The 22,240-nt window shown below is 36.6% G+C and overlaps 1 protein-coding gene across 1 annotated transcript in view; it reads left to right on the top strand.

The window, feature by feature from the left end:
- The first annotated feature begins 1,155 nt into the window (after positions 1 to 1,155).
- Positions 1,156 to 22,240, top strand: part of LOC112652296 (transmembrane protease serine 11E-like) — a 42,501-nt gene continuing 21,416 nt past the window's right edge. Inside the window, exons 1-3 of the mRNA XM_025435822.3 lie at positions 1,156 to 1,305; positions 15,844 to 15,968; positions 19,942 to 20,063. Of these exons, the coding sequence (XP_025291607.1) occupies positions 1,298 to 1,305; positions 15,844 to 15,968; positions 19,942 to 20,063 (255 nt within the window). The 5' untranslated portion in view covers positions 1,156 to 1,297. The remainder of the gene's footprint in view (positions 1,306 to 15,843; positions 15,969 to 19,941; positions 20,064 to 22,240) is intronic.

The following is a 22,240-nucleotide window of genomic DNA, read 5'->3' as shown; positions in this document are numbered from 1 at the left end:
TAAATAAATAAATAAATAAATAAATAGCAGTGCCAATCTGCCTTCTTTATGGTGAGTTTTAGGACTGGTCACACATACCCTCTTCCTCCTTCCTTCCCGTTCTCTTTCTATGCATATTTTTATGATCCCATATATGTTAAGAATATGGTTAGTATCTGTTAAGAATTCAATTTAGTAGGGACGCCTGGGTGGCTCGGCGGTTGAGCGTCTGCCTTCGGCTCAGGGCGTGATCCCAGGTCTGGGGATGGAGTCCCCCATCGGGCTCCTGGCAGGGAGCCTCCTTCTCCCTCTGCCTATGTCTCTGCCTCTCTCTCTCTGTGTCTCTCGTGAATAAATAAATAAAATCTTAAAAAAAAATAATTCAGTCTAGTAGAGTTGAGATACAAAAATTCTAGCTAAATACAGTAAGCATCAAGATGCCATGAGAGCACAGAGAAGAAACACCTACTTTCATTTATGGGGATTAAGGAGGTGATTTAAAGATTATACCTAACACAAATACACAGATATATGCATATACATGTATGAACAGACATTTTTTTAAATACATTACTTACTTTTCAGAAGTAAGACAGTAATGACTCATTGTTGGCTGATATGCCTGTCTCCAGTGAAAGAAATATACTATCTCAATTGGGGGTTAATATCTATAAACAACTTGACTTCTCTAGAAAAATGATGTCACGTAATTTTAAGATATTAATACTCTTCTAGTCTCTACTGTATTTTCAACAGCTGACTTTTAGTCTATAACAAAGGAAAACTTTCATTATATGCAGGGTATAGTGGAAAGCATGTTAGATAAATTTGAAAAAAAATATAGGTATTACTCCTGGTTTGGTGGATTATAAAGTATGTGATTTTGACTGTTATTTAACTTAATTAAATCTGTTTCTTCACTGAAAACATGAAGGAACATGAAAACATGAGGAAGCTGAGCGATATGATTTTAACATTTCTTTTTAGATTTAAACATCTGGCCTTTATACAAATTTGGTTTACATTAACATTTTTAATATAGTATAATCTTAAGGCAATAGCTTCTAAGTTCCCACTCCTAGAAAGTGCTTATAAATTATTTATGTTCTCCCACTCCTTATAAAATTCGACTTTGTCCTACTACTCACACAAACAGTTCCCACCACACTAGCCAAGACCTGTCAGACTGGTTCTATTTAGATCATTAGTGACTTCTTTCTTCACCTCAATCCAGCCCACAAAATTGCTGATATAGCCTGGATGTACACACTAGACTGCAGACCTTGGTCTCCACTGGACTCTTTCCTGCTGGTCAGCAATGTATCGGTGAGTTCCCTTTTCTTTGTCTTAAGTTCACTTGTAGTTTAAAATAGCATGAACCACACCAGGGAATGTGTAGATCTCTTATTTCTCATTTGCTTAATACAGAAACATACTTTTGATATTTAACATGAAATTGTGTCAAGAAATACCTTTCTCTTCTCTCTATATTACTGCTCCCTGTCATCCTAGGTTTCATCCCCAAGTATTTTTCTATATTCTTTCAGATGAGTTCAACAAAAGATAAAGGTATATCCAGTTTGACAGCTGTCTTTTTAGTTAGCTAAGTTAGTTTCAAGCATAGAACGTGTTTTTAATTTGGACTTTGTTTTATTGAGAAAATACTCTTATTTTCAGAGGTATAGATGAAAAAATAAATCTGAGATCACGCAGATCAAAATTACATTCATTTCTGTTTAAATAGCTTAAATTTTAAAAACTGTAGAGGTTTGAAAGAATAAGAAATAATTTAAGAAGACAATATGATTAAATTATTATAGTTGATTTAAAAAATAAACCCAATGATGTACTTGGCCACAATCTCTTCTCTAGCAGGTAAGTCATAATTATTTTGAGGTTGTTTTCATTCAAAGTCAGAAACTAAACAATAATAATGTTTCCATGTACTAGTTTGGCTCTGAAAAATAATTTTATCTTTGGCTAAAATTTTATTTTCTCTCATTTATATATTGGTATATCATTTAAAAAATATTCTACTTTGAGAAGGAAATGGTTTGGAAGTGTACAATTTCCAGTGGAATCGTAATAGGGAAAAACACTCAAGTTCTATCATTGAAAGAAAATTCCACATACTTATTATGAAAAGTTTAATACTCTTCTATACATGTTAATGAAGCAACTAAGAGCTACAGACATAACCAATTTAGTCAGTTTCTCAAGGTTCCCTGTCTTTTGTGAGTACTTCTTTATAATCCACGGTGATTTTTCTGTTCCACTGTTTTTACATTAACTTTAAGAATATTACTATAGAAAAGAGTGATTTAATTTAAACTTATAATCTCTATCAAACTCAAGATACTAAATAGATTGCAGGCTTTGTCTATGCTAGCTATGAATGAGTCTAGAATTTGTGTAGAAGAGCTATAATAGGATGCATTTTTCTGAGAATAGTCTCTAATTTGAAGTAAAAGATGTACCTATTTTTTAATCCTACTTTAGAGTAGAGGGAAGATCTCTCTCAAGGAAAAAAATAAAGAAACAAATAACTCCTTGATCTAAAGCTGCACGAAAAGTGGAGCACATCTATGTTTGTCAGTCTAGGAGATGTTAAGAGAATGGGTTTGGGTGGAAAGGGATTAAATTTACTGTAAACATTTGCAGGACCAAGTGCACCAACAGGAGTGCTTTGGAGAAAGAGGTGTAATTGGAATATGTAGACAATTTCTTTTTATTGACTCATAACTGGGAAGACATTTAAGAAGCACTGAGGGGTTTTATCAAATGGCGTGTTCCTTCCTCTTTACCCAAATTTCTAAGAGCCCCTTCCCTCACTTCACCTGTTCTAAATGAAAACCACCATTTTAGAATTTAAAAGTAAGAAGAAATTTGGACCAGGTAAATAGTATTCTTTATATGTTACCATTTCCTCCAAACTCTTATTTTATACTATCCTTTCAGCATGAAGAGAGTAACACATGGATTTTATAAAAATACACAGAGCAGAAGGTTAAAGAAAACGTTATCAAGAATAAGTTTATAGGGAAGAGATTTGGGAATAGAAGAATATATTTATTAAATAATAAATTTATTAAATAAATATTTATTGATGATGGGGCTATATGTTAACTCTAGTCGTCAGCAACCACTGAATTAAAGATAAGCAGACTGAATTTATGGACAATATCTACACAAATTTACATACACAAAGATGATCTGAGTAATATGCAAATTTTAAAAAATGGACAACTTTAATTTTTACTCAGTAGGGTGAGATCTACCACTCAGTCTATGTGTGGCCCATGGACCACCTCCATTAGATTCACTGAGTGCTCATTAAAAATAAAGTCTAGTTCTCATCCTAGAAATTCTCATAACTCTCTGGTTGAGGCATGGGAATCATACTTTTAAAAGTACAAGATAATTCTTATTCACACTAAAGTTTGAGAAGAACTGATACAGTATAAAGCCACAAAAAAGAAAGGGACTTGTAAGACAGAAGGAAAATAAAGCAGAAATGAAATAGGCCAGCTTTTAAAAGAGGTAGCCATTTGTTTTATTTAAATTGGTATAATTATATCTTAATGGGTGGTGATCTCTCCCTAGTCACCTTTCCCTCCAAGGGAGAAGACTATTCATTTATGCAATGTAGTGATGATTAAGGAAGAGAGGATAATTTCAGGAAGTATGGTAAACTGAAGGGAGGATAAGACATGATTTGAAGAGTTTGTGTCTAACACGGAGGATCTTAGTTTGGATTAAAATCTGTTTATAGGGGCACCTGAGTGGCTCAGTGGTTGAGTGTCTGCCTTTGGCTCAGGTCGTGTTCCTAGGGTGCTGGGATCAAGTCCCACATTAGGCTCCCTGCATGGAGCCTGCTTCTCCCTCTGCCTGTGTCTCAGCCTCTGCCTCTGTATCTCTCATGAAAAAAATAAATAAAATCTTAAAGAAAAAAAAATCTGCTTACAGGGAAACTTTAACATAAAACCAATCGAGCATATGTTCCCCCTCGCTGCCCCCACTGGAAGTCAGTCAATAGTGATACTGAAGGATTGTATTGACATATTGACGTTTAGACCCAGAGCTGCTATGGGATTCTGCTCCAAGTTTTGACAAGGCCTCACTTCTCCTTCAGCCACGATCAGTCCTGGTCCATGTAACAACTTTTAGTGAGTTCTCATTGTATACTAAATTTTGTGTGGAAGAAAACTACCTGTTGAGCTCCTGTTACGTATTGTACATTTTGTAAATGCTATCTAATTTAATTTTGAAAATACCTTGAGAAACACTTCCTGTGATTGCTTCATTTAAAAGATGAAATCAGTGCAGCTCACATTGTCCAGTGTTAGTAAGCGTTGGATCTGGAATCTGATCTTGGCCTTCCTGGTTCTAAAGTCTATGGTTTTGCTACTGGAACACATTGTCTATCATGTGCGGGGAGCTAAAGGAAGAGTCTTTGGAAAGTTTCTGTCAGCCTTCTGACAGAGAAAGGGAAAATACACACACACACACACACACACACAAACACATGCACACAGATAGAGACGTAGAGGAGTTGTGTATGTATGTATATGTAGGCATAAATGGGTATACAGTGTCTGGGCAAAGAAACAGATCGTGTGCAGATTGATATGAAGTAATATACATACATGCTGAAGGAGGAAGATGTGGTGGTGTAATTTTACTTTCACTGATAGGTTTTTAGAAACATTTTAAGGAATGCTTGGACGGCCCTTTTTAAACTTTCTTGCAACTGTATTTAAACAAGGTGAAAATATGACCTAAATTTGCCGCCCTATTTCAAAGGTGATCAGTGACTGAGAGTATTGCGTATCAATTGCATCCTCGTTGTTTTCTAAAGAGGATTGCAACATTTGCTATTGTGTGAAAATCAAGTTCACTTAGTGCAGCCTATCATGGAAGAAAATAAGGGTTTGTGGTAGCTGGAATTGTCTCGATGGACCTTATTGTTACTTTTTCATTGTTGTCTGCTTTCCTCCAAAAATATGTCATTCCTTCAATACAGAGAGGGAATAAATAGAAATATTCAAGAAAAAACAGCAACATCATATACTTCCATATCAGCATTGAGACTTATAAGTATGCCTGATGTGTTTAGTACTTGAGAGAGGGTGACATGGGCAGCTGTGGAGCAGGTCTTCTAAGATGGAAGGTGGTAAAATGGGTGCTCTGGGTGCCTTTCATGGCTTGGTTAGCATTAGGTGTTAGAGGAAATGCACAAAGAACTTCTCGAAGCACACTCCTTCACACATGTTCTCATAGAAGATGATGGGTGAGAATTAGGAAGAATGCTCTCACCGTTTCAAGCATCATTAAATACGTTTGAAACAAGTGGATTAGAGAATAGGAAAGTTTTAAGAGGTTGAGGGGGAAAATGGGTGTAGAGACACCAAGTCATGCCAGAATCTGCAAGCCCAAACTTCTCCCACTTACATACGTGGTCTGTGTGGTTGGGCAATTTGTGAGATTTTTTGAATAGTAATTCTGAGATAATAGAACTAAGCTTAGGGGAACCCAAAGTACCATATATCATCACTAAATTCTATCCTGCAATCTTTCATCTGTAGATGTCAGATGGTATCTCTTTTTCAAAGCTACAAAAGTAGATACAGACGAATTTGGCCCTTTGTTTAAAGTCAAACTGTGAGTCAGTGCAGAACAAAATAATAATTGCTGTCATTTGTTTTACATGTCCTATGTGCCAACTACTGTTCTAAAACATGGTGTTTAATCTTTAAAGCAACCTATGGTTATGTTATTATACCCATTTTATAAATGAGGAAATTGAGGTTCAGATGGTAACCTTATTTGCCCAGAGGTAATATGTGACAGAACTGGGAATTAATCTATGTCTATCTGACTCCAAACCTATGCCCTTAACCACAGTGTTGTACCATCTTCACGTCCCCTGTATCCACCTCAGTGTTTCCACTGGTAGGATGCCTTAACTGTCTCATTGTGTCAAAAGATACAAAAGTTATATTTACAAAAAAACAATGCTCTTATTCAATGGATAGTCTTCTCAGTAGACTTTCAAGTCTGGTAGGCAGGAAGTATTGCTATCTGTATTCTATAAAGTAGGGGATACAACCTTCAAAGATTAGGTAATTTGCATGTGGTTACAGGAATGTGTGAGTCAGTCGTACTAGAGATGAGATAGAGTCTGATCTTCCTGTTCCCCTGCAACCTGAATCCAATACTGTCAAATAGAAGAGTTACATTAACACGGGAAATATGTTCCTACATGACCCAGGAAATACTATTGTTATTGTTATTACCATTACATTTGAGTGAGTATGTACATAGAAATATATGGCCTTTTAAAAATTAGTTGTTCACTTTAAAAGCTTGTCAGGTTGCATTAGCAAAATTCAGAGAGGGTACATAGAGTAGGAAAAAATATGTATATATTCCATATAGATGATTCCACCATTTATTTTCTTATTTGGTACTTATCAACAACCCTTTAAGGTAGATAATTTTAATATTACCATGAATTTTTACATAGGAAGCCAAAGATTAGGAAGACTGAGATTTCCAAATCTCTGAGTAAGTGATTCGTAGAGCTGGAGACATACTCCAGAGGTATGGGAACATGCATCTTTCTCAGCTGAATTCCTTTTTGCACATAAGACCTAATGTAAACCCCTGACACATGGAGCAGAGTTGCTCTGGGTCAAGTGGCACTAAGGCTTGGGAGCCTCATTTCTCTATCTTCTCCTTATCCTCTTAGGCACACAGGAGGCAACTTGAGGGATTGTTCATCCCACTTTGAAAACAAATTAATTTCTCATCATGAAGTAGGAAATAGTGACAACAGCCAACATTTGTTGAGCAGTTACTGTGTGCCTGGCCTGATGCCAATTGTTCTGTGGGTGTTATTTCATTTAACCCTCAGAAGAACCCTATATTTAGGCCTTTCATTAGCCCCATCTGTAGATGGGGAAATGTAGACTGAGAGAGAGTAATTTCAGAGCCACCTAGTGCGTGAGAGGGTGAGAGGCAGAGCCAGAACTGAATCTAAACTGATGCCAAAGCCCAGACAGATCTTTATCCCCCCTAAGAAGTAAGATGGAAGTCATTTGCTAAAAGTCATAGAGTATAATCAAAAGAGTATCTTAAACTCAGCTGCCAGAGAATATTAAGTAAGGATATTTTATCATCTTTCCCATATAAAGTATAAAAAAATTAGTTTCCCAAAGATAATTTTTTTCAAAGATAATTACATAAAACTGGCATTTACCTTGATTGCAACTCATCTGTTTTGCGTATTGCAATAGCATCAGACTTAGCTATGTATGAGGGACACGAAATTTAGGGTAATAGTGGTTTATAAGAAATGGAATTAATATAAACAAGTCTGGAGGCAGGCAGGCCTGTAGGGAGATTCGCAAAGTAAATCTAGGCTTCTACCTTTGCGCTGTCCCATCAGCAATGAGTATGTGTCCTCTAAATCATGGCTCAACGGGATTGCCTGAGCTCCAACTAGCACATACGCATTCTAGCTAGGAAATGCACATCAAGATTCTACCCTCTGGAATAGAGACTCCATTAGTCAGAAATTATTCACATGGTAACTCCTGTGGACAAGGGACACTATATTCTATTTTCCAAGATGGTCGTGTGCTCAATCAAATATCAAATCAAATATCAAATCAAATCAAAAATCAAACATTGTATTATTTAGAAAAAATATTTGGGGTAGACACCTATAAGTATCTACAGGCATATTAAGTTTGAATGATGAGAAGTATATCCTATTGTGATCAGCAGTAGGCAGTAGATAGATATATGGGTCTGAAGATTTGCCATGTAAATTGAGCTGCGGATATGAATTAAGGCCATGAGCATTGGTAACTGAAATTATTTCATTCTTTTGGATAAAATAATACCTCTTTTATAATTTTATGGTTCTAATGTGGTATCGCATTCAAAAGTTAAGACTCAACACTTCCATATATTATAGGCCAGCAACAGGGGCAGGAAATTTATTGATCAAGAAATCTCACTTCTGGGGCAGCCCTGGTGGCGCAGCGGTGCCTGTAGCCTGGGGTGTGATCCTGGAGTCCCGGGATCAAGTCCCACGTCAGGCTCCCTGCATGGAGCCTGCTTCTGTCTCTGTCTCTCTCTCTGTCTTTCATGAGTAAATAAATATAATCTTAAAAAAAAAGTTTATGACTTCCTTATATGAAACTTGTATTATTTAAAATCCATTGCAGTTCCTTATTTTGTTCCAGTCATCTGGCATGTGGCAATCGGAAAAATGACACATTTGAAAAATTACGTTAAAGCTAATTGTTTAGTAAATGTTGAATTTTAATTATAAAACTGTTAAGCATTTTTAAGTTAGGTGAGGCATGGAATACTAACTTTGGTGGAAATTAAAGAGCATCTAGATCATTTAAAGTCCTCATCATTTTTTAACAGATGAAGAAAATGAAAGCACATTTCAACATCATACAAATTGAGGGTTAAGGGATGCTGGAACTTATGTGATGTTGAATATACTTTCAGTTTTCTCACCTAAGAAACTTCAGACTTTGATGAAACGACTTAATCCTTAAGCTAAAATCTTTAGGACTAAGATGCAGGTCACTGGTCTTACAGTTCAGAGCTATTGCTACTATATAATGCCAATTGTAATAGGAGGCAACTAAACGAAGTCATGAGAAAGATTTGGTAGGAAGACATCTAACATTACAAAAAGTTTCTGAAAGTCTATATTAGCAGCCTCGAAAGTGTCTCTGAGCTTAGGTTTCTCAGCTATTTTTCTTCTGATAACACCTGCCACCACATACTTACATACTCTGTTAATTTTTATTTTTCCTACATGTTTTCAAGTGTGTACAATTCCCTATGACTAGCTGCAATGGCATCCCTTCTCAACATTTCTGTGGGAAACCATCGCTTTTAAAGTTCCTTATTGAGATCATGCCAATTTATTATCTTGAAGTAGAAAGAGTTTGAGGAAAAGAAAGCAAATATATTAGTAGAATTAAAGATGAAATAGCTCAATTTATGAGTCTATAAACCCATACATAATTACTTAATAATATCTTTAAACTTTGTTGTACCATATCTATCTGTGATTGTACATTTCTAGAGGTCAGGCAAAGTGTCAACCTGAATCTCGGTTTGTAGATTCCTGTGCTACACCGTATCTGGCTGGGAACTTAATAAATACCTTGATGATCACACAATGGAGATCAGAGACATTCCTTACTGTTGAGGTGCCACTGATACTTGCCAGTAATATAAATCATATATTTAACAAAGTCTTATGATTGCATACATGATCTTCACAACTTCCTTTTAAAGTAGGTGGAAAGAAAGATATTATCACTTGAGTTTTATGGTTGATTAAATATAGGAATGGGTAAGCTGTGGGCTTTGCTTAACTTAGCAGTTAATGAGTGGTAGGGTCTTCTGTCACAATGTTCATTAAAAACTTACTACTGTACCAAATAATACTCTATTTTTGTGCCTACAATTTCAATAATCTTTAAATACTTTATAATGTGAAGATACCATTAAGGAGTCATTTAATAATAATTAAGGAGTATTGTCAGATATTTAAAAATATTATCATAGAGATTGGTATGAATGATTCATGTTGCCCCTTCCCCCACACTATCAAATTGCTTTTATTAAATAGTAATTAATGTCACTTGCCTATATTGAAGGAAACACTAAGAGTATTATAAAACTAATTTTTGTTTCAATATTAGGAATATTGTAGCGAATATAGTTCATTACATTACATAGTATTTTTTTTTTATGAGGAAAAGAATTGTATTGTTACTGAATAATTGCTCATTGTTTATCCTGTGGTTGCCATGAAAAATGTACCTGAACGGGGTTTGCTCGTTTGCTTTGTTTGTTTTTGTTTTTGAGTTGGCTGCTGGAAAGCTACAAATTTTGTGGCTTGATTTAAGGAAATGTCTAGGTGGTAATTAATGTGGTTTTAGTGTTGCTCATTCATATATATGTGTATATATATATATATGTACATATATATACACACACACATATCTTTACTCATATGTATGTATCTCCTTATAAGTAGTTACCTTAAGCTAATCTAGAACAGGGTGGAATATAAATTAAAATATTTATAATAAAAACAATGGGTTTCTTACCACTTATCTTAGTGCTATAAAGAGAAAATGGAAATGGTTTTCTGGTAATTAGACAACTACCTTGTTGTAATTGTAACTTTTCTAGGAGAACCATTCATAGTTTTCATTCTTGAGAATGCACACATAGTTCAGTCCAAGGGCCTGGCTGATGTTATTAGACACTTTATAGGTATGTTTCTATAGCAATTAATAGGACAGAAATATGTTCTTTGCAATTTTATGAGAAGTAATTTATATTTCTTTAAAAAAATAACCCAGCAATGAAAAGATATGATCTATTCACACATACACAAATTTTAGTTCCACCCTGTATATTTTTATAGTCTCATTCAACAAAATATAAGAAAGATTAAAGGTCTCTCCAATGCCTGCTGGTTTGAGTCTTTCACAGAGGAGAAAGCACCTGAAGTATTTGTGTGGATAGGAAAAGCAGGCACAACTCAATAAGCTAAAGAAATAAGCTAGTTGCAAAAATGTAACAAAAATTGAATATTTATTAACTGACATTTTAAGTCCTAAGGACTGATTTAGGGGATTAACAATGTCATAAGGTACTAGGTTGTTACTTCATTGTAGTATCTTTCTTCATGCTTTTGTTTTGATATTATAATATGCAGATATTCAGTAACCTCAAATAATAATGTGTTTCCTGATATTAATGTGCCCTCATTTGCATTTGTCACTTTCTATACTATGATAACACTTTACAGTGGATAGATCAAATAACAGTTGGAAAATCAGGTATTTTAAGCACAGGTGATATAGAAATATTAATTACAAACTTGACATTATATAAAATGTTTTCTGGAGATTGGGTTTTACTTAAATAGTGACTATAATCCACAATGTCCGACCTGTCTTTCCTTGTGTATAATATGCCAAGTTAAGGCAAACCAGAAGTGCTTTGAGAGATATGAAAACCCATATTGTGGTGTGGACAAATAGTCAGTTTAATCTGGTTTAGTCAACTTCAATTCAATTCCTTCTATGAACATATCTTGAGCATGTGATTGGAGAATATAGAGATAAGTAAGGCTCAGTCCCTGTCCTTAAGGAGCCCAAAATATGTACCTTATTGTGATGCTCAGGGTAAGCCTAACTGAAGTGGAGGGGATTTTTTGAACTGGCTCTTAAATACGCATGAGCTTTTAAGATGCAAGCAAAGCATAAACTCTGTTACTCCATGTAGGAGGCAAGCAGAGGCAAAGGCAAAGAGCCTGAAAGCTCATGGGGAAAAGATGAATGCAACTAAGGCCAACTTGAGTTTCTAGTAGTCTCAGACATTGGCTCCATCATTTCTAGAAAGACAGCTTACTGTCTGGAATGCAGAATGATTTAGAGATTATGAAGACAGAAGAGAAACCTGTTATTAAGCTATAGGACAAGTTTAAGTGAGAATTCCAGAACAAAATCAGTGGCAATGGGATTGGAGACAGACTACATTAAATTTGCCATGCAGATGAGACTAGAAAGTGAAAAGATTATTATGGCTTCCCAACACAATTAGCATTGACTTGTAGGCTATTCCTTAAGTCAATCATCAGTAAACTATGGTCCACCACTTGTTTTTATACAGTGCTTGAGATAAGAATGATTTTTATACTTCTATGGCTGAAAAGAAGAAAACTATTCATGACAAGAGAAAATTATATGAAATTCAAATTTCAGTATACAGAAATAAAGTTTTATTGGAACACAGCTGGGCACATTTGTTTGCATATTGTCTATGGCTGCTTTGTGGCTATACGGGCACAGCTGAGTCGTTGCAAAAGAGAATATGTGATCCAGAAAGCCCGAAATAGTTACTATCTGGAACTTTATAGAAGAGTTTGCTGACCTTGATAATAATGCTTTGGAACCACCAGCTTTATAGATACCATGCACATGTTCATTTAAAAACATCTTAGCTGGACTGGGTTGACGAAACATGTAGTCTAAGAATATCAGTGCTGCTTGTCATTACAGAGGATGAGCAAAGAGTTTGAGACCCACTGTTAATCAGTCTACGATGGTGGTGTTATGTGGGGGTTTGTTCCAATAAACTTTCCTCTGCAGCACTCTGAGCCATGACTTACTCTCCATGCTTGCCAAGGGGTGTATTTGCCTTAGTATCTTTTTTTTTTAAATTTTTTTGCCCTTGCCTTTTTGTTGTGGTTGCTGTTTTTCTTTTTCAGTACTCTTATTTTTATTTTTAAAGATTTTATCTATTTATTCATGACAGACCCACAGAGAGAGGCAGAGACATAGGCAGAGGGAGAGGCAGGTTCCCCAAAGGGAGTCCGATGTGGGACTCGATCCCAGGACCCCGGCATCACACCCTGAGCCAAAGGCAGACATTCCACCCCTGAGCCAGCCAGTTGTCCCTCATACTATTCTCAAAATGACACGTTAAGAAGTGATAATGATAATACAACTCTGGGCATGTTACTTGTCTTCTGGCAATTTTAGGCTTATAAAAATATACCCATATTTTCACTGCTATATTCATCATTTAATCACATATGTCTTCAAATTGAAAGGAAAAATCATAGAAAAAAAGAAATTTGACACCATCAAAGCTGTAAGAATTTATCCAATCTGTCTGAAGGTGATTTTACCTGAAAAGATTAAGTTTCAACAGGCTACAAGAGAGACAAGGGTTTATATACAGGAGGGGTTAATCGAGGGTATATTGATATGTAATATGGATTTACTCCTCCATTTTACCTATTTTTTTGAGCACACTTCTACCACATTACCAGAGTATTGAATCTCTTTCTAAGAGAGGAACAAAAAAAGTAATTAAGAAGCAGGGTGATTGGTTTGAAAAGCAATGCCATACAGACTGGAAAGGGAAGGGATAATGTTTCAAAGGACAAGCATCTCAGTAATGTGGTCATTACCATTATTATTAATAATTAAAATAATGATGATAATAATAATAGTCCTTGCTGATGATTTTCTGCTTGTGAGTTCAAAGTAATAAAAAAAACTTCATCGTTTTTATCTCTACATAGCTAATCATGTTAGGTGGGGTCTGAAATTATCACCTCTGGTTTAGACATGGAGAAAATAAGAGAGAGAATTGAATCTAGTGGTACAAGATTATACAGTAAGTAAGTTGGTGGCAGGACTTAGAATAAGACTCTCCTAATTGTTTATCAAAGTGTTTTTGATGGATTTTTTTTTTTCTTATCCCATGCTACCCATCTTGTCTCCTCCAAAGCCACCAAAGACAGCATCACTAAAATAGTTGTGAAAGGTGGGGGTCAGGAAAGGAGAACACATCAATACCTTGGACATAGTTGTGATGGGAAATCCAGAAACAAGATGTAAAATCTTCTTTTCAATTGTTTTTACCTTTTTAAAATCTCTCTTTTGTTTAATTCAAAAGCCGTAATGATTCTGGTTTAAAAAAAAAAAAAAAGAATCCACAATCATACAGAAAGTAAATAAAATTAAAGTTTCTTTCTTATTTCTGCTCTTACAGTTCTTGCTCTTAGTAATTTTGTGTCTGTATACATTTTGCTATGTACATACACAGTTTCATTATTTTAAAAAAAAACTGGAATATAGAATGCATATTTTCTGCAGTATTTTTTCCTTTAATAAATCATTGACTATTTCCATGTTAATATTTCTAAATTTATCCCATCAATTTACCAGCTGCTCCGTTTTACTTTCTGTCTTGATTAAAAGTTATAGAACAATTAGAACTTCTGCCATATTTTACAACTCTACACAATGATCATACATTTTTGATAATTGTAGCACATTTGCTACAATTACAAATTCATATTCTTTATCTGGCATGTTTTGATGTCAGTTGAAAAGCTCTTCCCTTCCCGTATTTCCCCCAAAGTTTTGCTTACATCTGCCATATGCATCTCCTTTCTCTGCAACAGGTGAATGGCAAGCATTCCGAGAAGAAGAAACAGTGATCGTTTTTAGGTTTCTTAAGCACATTTGCACAAAAAAAATTAGTAACTCCTCATGGAGCGATCTTTTCATCTTGCAGTAATTGCCATTTTAGGATCAGGTGTTTGGAATATCACTCAAGGGAGCACTGAAGATTGAAGAGATGGAGGAGAAGAAGATGAAATGTCCTTGGCTACAGTCCCATTGGAAAATCACAAGAACAAGGCAGGAGACCTAAGTAGAGTCTCTGGAGCCTTTCCCTAGATCTCAGTGCCTTCAGGAGGAGCAGAGTCATGTAGCAGGAATGACAATATTGACTTCTGTGACCATGTTCCCATAGAACAAAACATCAAGGCAGAGCCAGGGTGTGATGACGGTGTGATAGGGACCAAAATGATATCACATGTTGGTCCTACATAACCCAAAACAGAGTCCCCTTGATTCTTGTAAGCAAAAATTATTTATTGCAAAAATAGCTTTGCAGTTTGCAAGAAGTTTCACACTCATGATCTCATTGAGGATCCCACAATCAATCAGGTATTTTAGACACAAGGGCTATACTGTCCCTTATTAACATATAAAGAACTTAGCACAGCATTTAAATGATTTGTCCAAGTTGCACAGATGCTAAGGAAAGAGCTGGATTCAGAATCTTTCTGGTTCTGATTGAAGTCCTGTGCTCCTCCAGGATAGTACTACACTTCCTCCCAGTCCTCACGTAGCAGACGGTGCTCTGAAGATAAGCGTACATGCCAGGGATTGTACCAGGGTGATAAACACCTCAAGAAATGTAAAATAACAGCTTCATATTCAAACTCCTTAGCTAACTCTGACTTCTTATTCTTTATTCTAGCTTTTGAGTTCGCCTAGTAACTATTATAACACAAGGGAACAGCAATCATACTAATTAAACAAAAACCCAGCTGACCAACAGTTTTCAGTAACATGTTTTTGAAGGCAGAATAAATGGGAGAGGTTGAGGGAATCTTACGCAGAAAGGATTTCCTGTAGCGTTACTGAGGTTTAGAGTGCAAGCACTCAGGTTCTTTAGAAAAGAGCTCTGGTTATCTCTTAAGTGTGTCCTCAAAGTTTGTTTGTAAATAAATCAGACAAATAGAGGGTAGAATTAGAAATTCTATCCGGAACAGTATGGCTCAAGCTGTAACGTATTTTGTAGGCCATTTAAGATTTTAGAGTGGTGGGATGCCTGGGTGGCTCAGTGGTTGAGCGTCTGTCTTTGCCTCAGAGTGTGATCCCGAGGTCCCAAGATCGAGTCCTGTATTGGGCTCCTCGCAGGGAGCCTGCTTCTCCCTCTGCCTGTGTGTCTGCCTCTCTCTGTGTTTCTTTCATGAATAAATTAATAAATAATTAAAAAAAAGATTTTAGAATGGTAAAAACAGGCTTTAAACATTGGCATAGCTCCAACTGTGCTACACTTAGTATTTTGGACAGCCAGCTCAGTAAATCATAGCTAACACATACACGGTACTTTCTACGTGTCACACACTGTCGTCGACACTTTATACAGAGTAATTCATTTAATCCTTATGACAATCCCATGAGATGGGTACTACCATTATTATCTTCACTTTATGGAGGAGGAAATAAGCACAGGGATGTCAAATTACCTGCCTAAGATCAGGTAACCAGAGCCAGGACTGGCTTCAGCACCCTGCAAACCAGGATGTGTTCTAAACCAAAATGGGACTCTACCCTGAGTGTCCTGAATTCCCCGGACATATCTGCTTTACCTAAGGGGTAGGTGGGGTGCACCATGTGATATAACCCATTTATTTGCTTTCTTGCTCAGGCCAGCTGTGGTGAAGAAGAGGAAGAGAGTTTGTTTGGAGCCCTGGGTTATTGGCCTCATCACCTTTATCTCCCTGATTGTTCTGGCGGTGTGCATTGGACTTACTGTTCATTATGTGAGATATAGTGAGTATGAGCTGCCCTAGCATCATGTGACTTCCCCCAAATATTCCTTCATGTGCACTCCTGTTTTGATTTGTCTCAGGCTTATTCATTCATGACTGCAACTCATTTGCATAGCTAGTTCAAAGAATCCTTTGCAAACGGTCTTGTTTTTCTCAATCCTCACAAGCCAAAGAGGATTTTTTTCTTCTATCTTTGATGGAGCAATGTTTCCTGCTGGGAATAGCATGCTAGATTTTATATTCATTAATAAGCGATAAGCAAATATTGCATAGGAAAAGACCATAGGAGAGGTAGCGTTGAGTTGTTTGAGGATGTAGGGCAATCGCCTTGATTTAAAATTATTCCAACTATTTGAAATCCTGAGAGCCCCCAAGTTAATTACATCATCAAGGATCATAGAAAAGTTGGCTCTATTCTGTACTAATAAGCTGGAAAAATGCTCATAATGATATATTGTTTAGTAAGTGCCTATTTCTGTTATTTTAAATCTCATCTTGGGTTGTACTGCATGTGATTAAAGGAGATAGGATATGCTGAGAAGGTTAATTATAAAGAGGTTAACTCTGTGGTAATCAGGTATCTCACAACTAGATGAACCATGAGTGCTCTGTTATTAGAAAGGTCCCCAGGGTACTTTAGGACTGTTCTTCCAGGGTGTAATAACCCTTCTGAAGTTTCCCTTTACTCTGCCTCAAGTTATAATTAGTTGACTCTACTACGACCTATTGGCTTAGTATCTCCCTTAGTGACTACCTAATGCTTTGATGTTCAAGACACTGTAACCAAAGAAGCTAATTACTTGATTCTAATTTAATTGGGAATTTGCACAAGTTGCTCTCCTGTAAAAAGACATAATGATCTGTAAATTGGTTATCTTCTTCCACTAGCAGACACAATCTCAATTCCAATCTCAATTTCTAAAGCAAGGTAGATCATTTTGGGGTAGTTTGAAGAAAAAATATTTAAAGCAAAGACTTTTTTTTGGTAGAACTTACCCACACACAAGTCTTTAAACTTTGGAGTATCTACATTTTGGTTATTTCTCTGGAGCATGTTTTTAATTAAAAAGAAAAAAAAGTGGCTAAAATGACTTTTTAATTCTACAGTTCTGTTATGAATATATCATCTCATTATACTGTAGACATCATTGTTCCTCCCCACAGATGCCCAGCACTGTATTTTGTTCATTTCTGTATTTCCAGAAATTAGCAGGATCCTGGCACATATTAAATACTTAATTAATATGTATTGAATACTGAATGATAAAGATTAGTGAATCGTACCTATGATATTTTCATGGGAGCTGACTTCAGTTTGTCTGGCTTCACAAAGGATCCCTAGTAAAGCTAGAGGTCTCATTACCTCAGTGAGAGAAAATGTTTCTTACTGCTTCTCCCTTTGCCTCTTCCCAAGCCATCTTGCTCACACACATAACAATGAAAACCTGGCAAGATTTTTCCAGTAACCTGCTTCTGGGCCCTATTGTCTGGATGATCAGTGCAGTATTATGGAACACCCAACATCCACTGCCCACACAGCACACCTGAATAAACAGTGATTGTTGTGATACGTGTTACTGTCTTGCATGTGTGATCTGCCCTCTGTTTGGAGACACAAAGAATAGAGTGAATATGGCATATAAGCATTTAGGAGTTGGCATAGCTAGATAACCAAAGTAAACTAAAGAGTTACAGAAATAGATTAAGTTGGAGGTAACTCATCTTGAAAAAAACCATCAATTTGGCATAAAGCCCAGGGCAGCATAGAATTGTGTGTGCAGCTGGTGTTCAGGGGCCTTTGGGGCTGCATTTCTGCCCCTCTGAGAATTAAATGACAGAAGGTGACTCTATTATGAGCAACATCCATGTAGGTTACAGATTCACAAACTTTTTAGAAACTTATCAGCAAACTAATATTCATCCTTATTTTTCTTACTTTTCTGTTAATATTTCCCAGTAATATTTTCCGACAACTACACGTGCCATATAATTCTGGCAACTGGGAATATGTTTTGACTTAGTGACCTGTTTGAGTCTATTGAGCAAAGTAAAATATTGACTACAGACAAGTTGTTCATTTGGTTGAAGCATATGAAATTGTCGGTATTTGACCATTTTTGGCTTATATAAATGGCAGTTTCAAATATATCAATCTAATAATTTAAAAGAGAACAGGACCAATATGTAAGAGTCAGTTCTTCTCTCTAGACACTAACTTTTCAGTGAGGGATTAGGTCCCGCCACCTGCAGCATCACGTGGGAGTTTGTTAGCAATGCAGATTCTTAGGCTCAATTTAGACCCAGTGTTCAATATTTCCATAAATTAAAAACCTTACTCGAGATTATGTGTATTTCCAGGGTCTTGCCTGCCTTTCAGGTCTCTCTGGCCATTCAGGTGAAGGCCATTTAATGAAAGGAAGGTAAGGAAAGAGGGAGAAAGGCAAAACCTCCTTAGCCTCTCACTTCGGTGGCTAATTCCCAGGAGGCCCTGACCTTTCAGGCTGCCATCCATCTCCTGTTTGCATCACTGGCCATTTCCCAGCCTTATCAAATCTTTTCCTACTCGAACCAAATCCTTTGGATGGCCAGAAAGTTCTTTTGAAAATTTCCAGTAGTTTTTCCCACCCCAAGAAGTGGTACGTAAAGAGGATTTGTGCTCTGAGAGCTGGACCTTGACTTGAAACCCAGTCCTGTCTTTTCTGGCTATGTCTTGTTACGGCTGGGCAATTTACTTACATTTTGGAGACTGTAGTCCTTATCTGTTAAATGTGGACAATACTGCCTTCTCATGAGATATGGTAAATTAAATGAGATACGTGAATGTACTTGGGACACAGGTGCCCAATGTTAGTTTCCTTTTCCTCTTGGGTTCAAGTGAAGATGGAAAGAATGAGAAGCAAGAGAGAAAAGGAGAGAAATCGAAGATGGGTGAAGTACATTCCATTATCCTATAATAACTACACACAACTGTCTTGATCACCATTATATATCTTTTTTAAAATGATTTTATTTATTTATTCATGACGCAGAGAGAGAGAGAGAGAGAGAGGGGCAGAGACACAAGCAGAGGGAGAGGGAGAGAATCAGGCTCCATGCAGGGAGCCCAATGCGGGACTCGATCCCGTGTCTCCAGGATCACACCCCGGGCCGAAGGCGGCACCAAACCACTGGGCCACCGGGGCTTCCCACACCATTATATTTCTAATACTCAATACAGAGTCATAGAAAAGGTAGTCAGCATTAATATTTGTTGAATGAATGAATCTTAGGGTTCCATGCTTGCTTCATGTATAGAAGGGTGATGAATGATGCATTAATTTTCAGTGGGCCAAAAATGTGGGCTGCTTAAAATGGGTACAGAAAGTGCAGCCAGTGGCAAGACAAGACAATCCCTGTGGCTGTTGGGAGAAAATAAATGGAGTGACCATACCTGACCATAGCCAGGTAAAAACCAAGTGTCACTTTAAGGTTATGTCAGATGGTAGGTCTAGCTCTCTAACTGAACACCAAGCGTTTTCATCTTCTTTACCTCAAATAAATTTTCTTATATGACAGTTCTTGTGGCCAGAATTGATATGGTTTTATGGTTTATTGAATTGGGAGAAATCTACTTTTGCAATATAAAAGTGCTTTTACTCTTGGGAAACTTCCAAGTCCATTCTTGTTTGTATGCTCAGATGGCATGACTTGCTGCCTCTCATGCTAATTCAGAAATGGGTAACACATGACTAATTAGCCTGCAGGAACACCAGGCATAACTTATGGCTTTTACACTCTAAATCTTATGATGATGAATGTTGGTGTCTTTTATTCTTAGATAACCATGAACTCAGGGCAAGATGATGGAGATGTTGACTTGGGGTAGGGCCATTCTCTCTAGTCTCAGTCTTTCTAGCAACCACCAAACATAGAAATAATGATGCTTTACACACATCTGGTGAAAAGTATGATGGTTTTCTCCCCTCTCTTCATAGATCAAAGAAAGACCTACAATTACTATGGCACATTATCATTTACAAGTAACAAACTGTATGATGACTTTGGAAAAGAGGCTTCTAAAAATTTCACAGAAATGAGTCAGAAAATTGAATCAATGGTAAGCACATTTTCCCTCCATTTCTAGGGCATTTGCTCTCACTTTATATGGTATTTTTTGGTACCTAGGTTTCAAAACATCCATTCAACTGATCTTGCATACCTTTGAAAAATGGGAAGCAGCCCTGCCAGAGAAATATAAAACAAAAATGACAATACATGACTTGGGAGAGTATGCCTTGCAAGGTTGAACCAAGTAAACTTTATCCCTTACTTCATGTCCTTCCCACTCACTCTTCCAAAGCTAGTGCTACAATTTTGATCAGCAGAGTCCAGAAATTCTGGGAATGTGAGGATGACCCAAAATATGACTGTTGTATCTCAGAGAAGACACCTTTGAGCACAAGATTGAAACTATTCAGACACATACTTGACTAGTATTTTCATATTCAAATTTTCTGACCTGGGGATCCCTGGGTGGCTCAGCGGTTTAACACCTGCCTTCAGCCCAGGGCATGATCCTGGAGTCCCAGGATCGAGTCCCACATTGGGGTCCCTGCATGGAGCCTGCTTCTCCCTCTGTCTGTGTCTCTGGCTCTCTCTTTCTCTCTCTCTTTGTCTCTCATGAATAAATAAATAAAATCTTTAAAAAAAACAACAACAAAATTTTCTGACCTTGGATTACTTTTGGGTACATAAGTCTATAGGAGACACATGGATACTCATCTCTATATTTAAGGCTTCAACATTCATCCTCAGAGATGAATTAAATGTTTTAAAAAGTAGAAAAATGATCAGTATAGGCCAAGAGAACAAGAGCCTGGGTCATAATTTCTAATCACCATCAGATTACTTAGAGAATCACTTGGACTTTTCCTGACAGTCTGTGAGGTAATTAGTGGTATGATGTGATGGGAAACAGCCTAACCTAGAAGTTGGGATACCTAGTTTTGGAGCCATCTACTACTGATTTTCATTCTTTCACAAAGTTTGTGAAAATTAAGGCATTCAACTAATTTCAAAATTGTCTTCCATTTTCCATATCCTGAGTAAGAAAATAATGGAAGTTACCCACCTAAAAACTACTTGATAGACTAGAAGCCTGAGGATTTCAATACCTTGATAAGAAGGAGCTCAAATTCTGGTTGAATACAAATTCAGTATGTATAAGCACTGAATCAGGGAAATATCTGAATAAACTCTTTTCTAGAGCTATATATATAAAATAAAGAAAATGGAACTAATATGGTCAAGAAAAGATGCAACTATTTTCCTTGTCTTTTATACCATTCACTAAAATAAATTTTATAACATCCAGAATGATTTACGTATAAAGGAATAGGACTCTAACACTCTTCAAAATTAACAATAATTTTGAAATTATTTGATTAAATATAAGCCCTCAAATAAAAATATCCAAGTGAATGTGGTCATTAGGGGACTCACTTGTACTATGCTGATTTGTCCCATAATTGAAGTAACTCCCCTTGGGCACAAAGAAAGAGGAGTCAACAAAAAATGTGAGTAAAAAGGCTCATTGTTTCTGTAGTCAATCACCAGCTTGCTGTGACTGTGTTTGGTCGATAGTCACACACGGAAGTCAAGAAATCAAGTAAACTTGACATGTTTAACTAAAAATTTAAGTTGGCTAGAATTCTTAATTGTAGTAGTAAGAATTATCTCCACAAGATACATTTTTCTGCCTTATTAAAGTAAACCTTACAGGGATGCCTGGGGTGGCTCAGCATTTGAGCATCTGCCTTTGGCTCCAGGTGTGATTCCAGAGTCCAGGGATCGAGTCCTGCATCAGACTCCCTGCATGGAGCCTGCCTCTCCCTCTGCCTGTGTCTCTGCCTTTCTCTCTGTCTCTCATGAATGAATAAAATATTTTTTTTTAAAAATGAAATAAACCTTACAGAACATATTATGCTAAGTATCCTAGTTCACACAGACCTTTCTAAGACCATTCTGAGTCCTGAATTAGGTGCAGGTTATGCCAGGATGTTCAGCAACTTTTCCACTGGTTTTAAGAACCATGTGATACTTGTCACACACTCATATCTATGACCCAACCATCACTTGGCAGAATTATTTCATTTCTTTTGTTTATCTATAGTAGAAGTAAGTCTGTATCTCAGGGCATGAGATATAGACTTCCTCTTAAAATAAACGTGTTTATTCTTTTTAGTATCTTTCTGAGTGTACCACAGCAAATAGCACTCTTGGCCCCACTACTAT

This window comes from Canis lupus, chromosome 13 (assembly GCF_003254725.2).
Source record: "Canis lupus dingo isolate Sandy chromosome 13, ASM325472v2, whole genome shotgun sequence".
NCBI classification, from domain to species: domain Eukaryota; kingdom Metazoa; phylum Chordata; class Mammalia; order Carnivora; family Canidae; genus Canis; species Canis lupus.
Note: the sequence above shows the minus strand (reverse complement) of the source record. Positions and strands in the feature narration are given on the sequence as shown.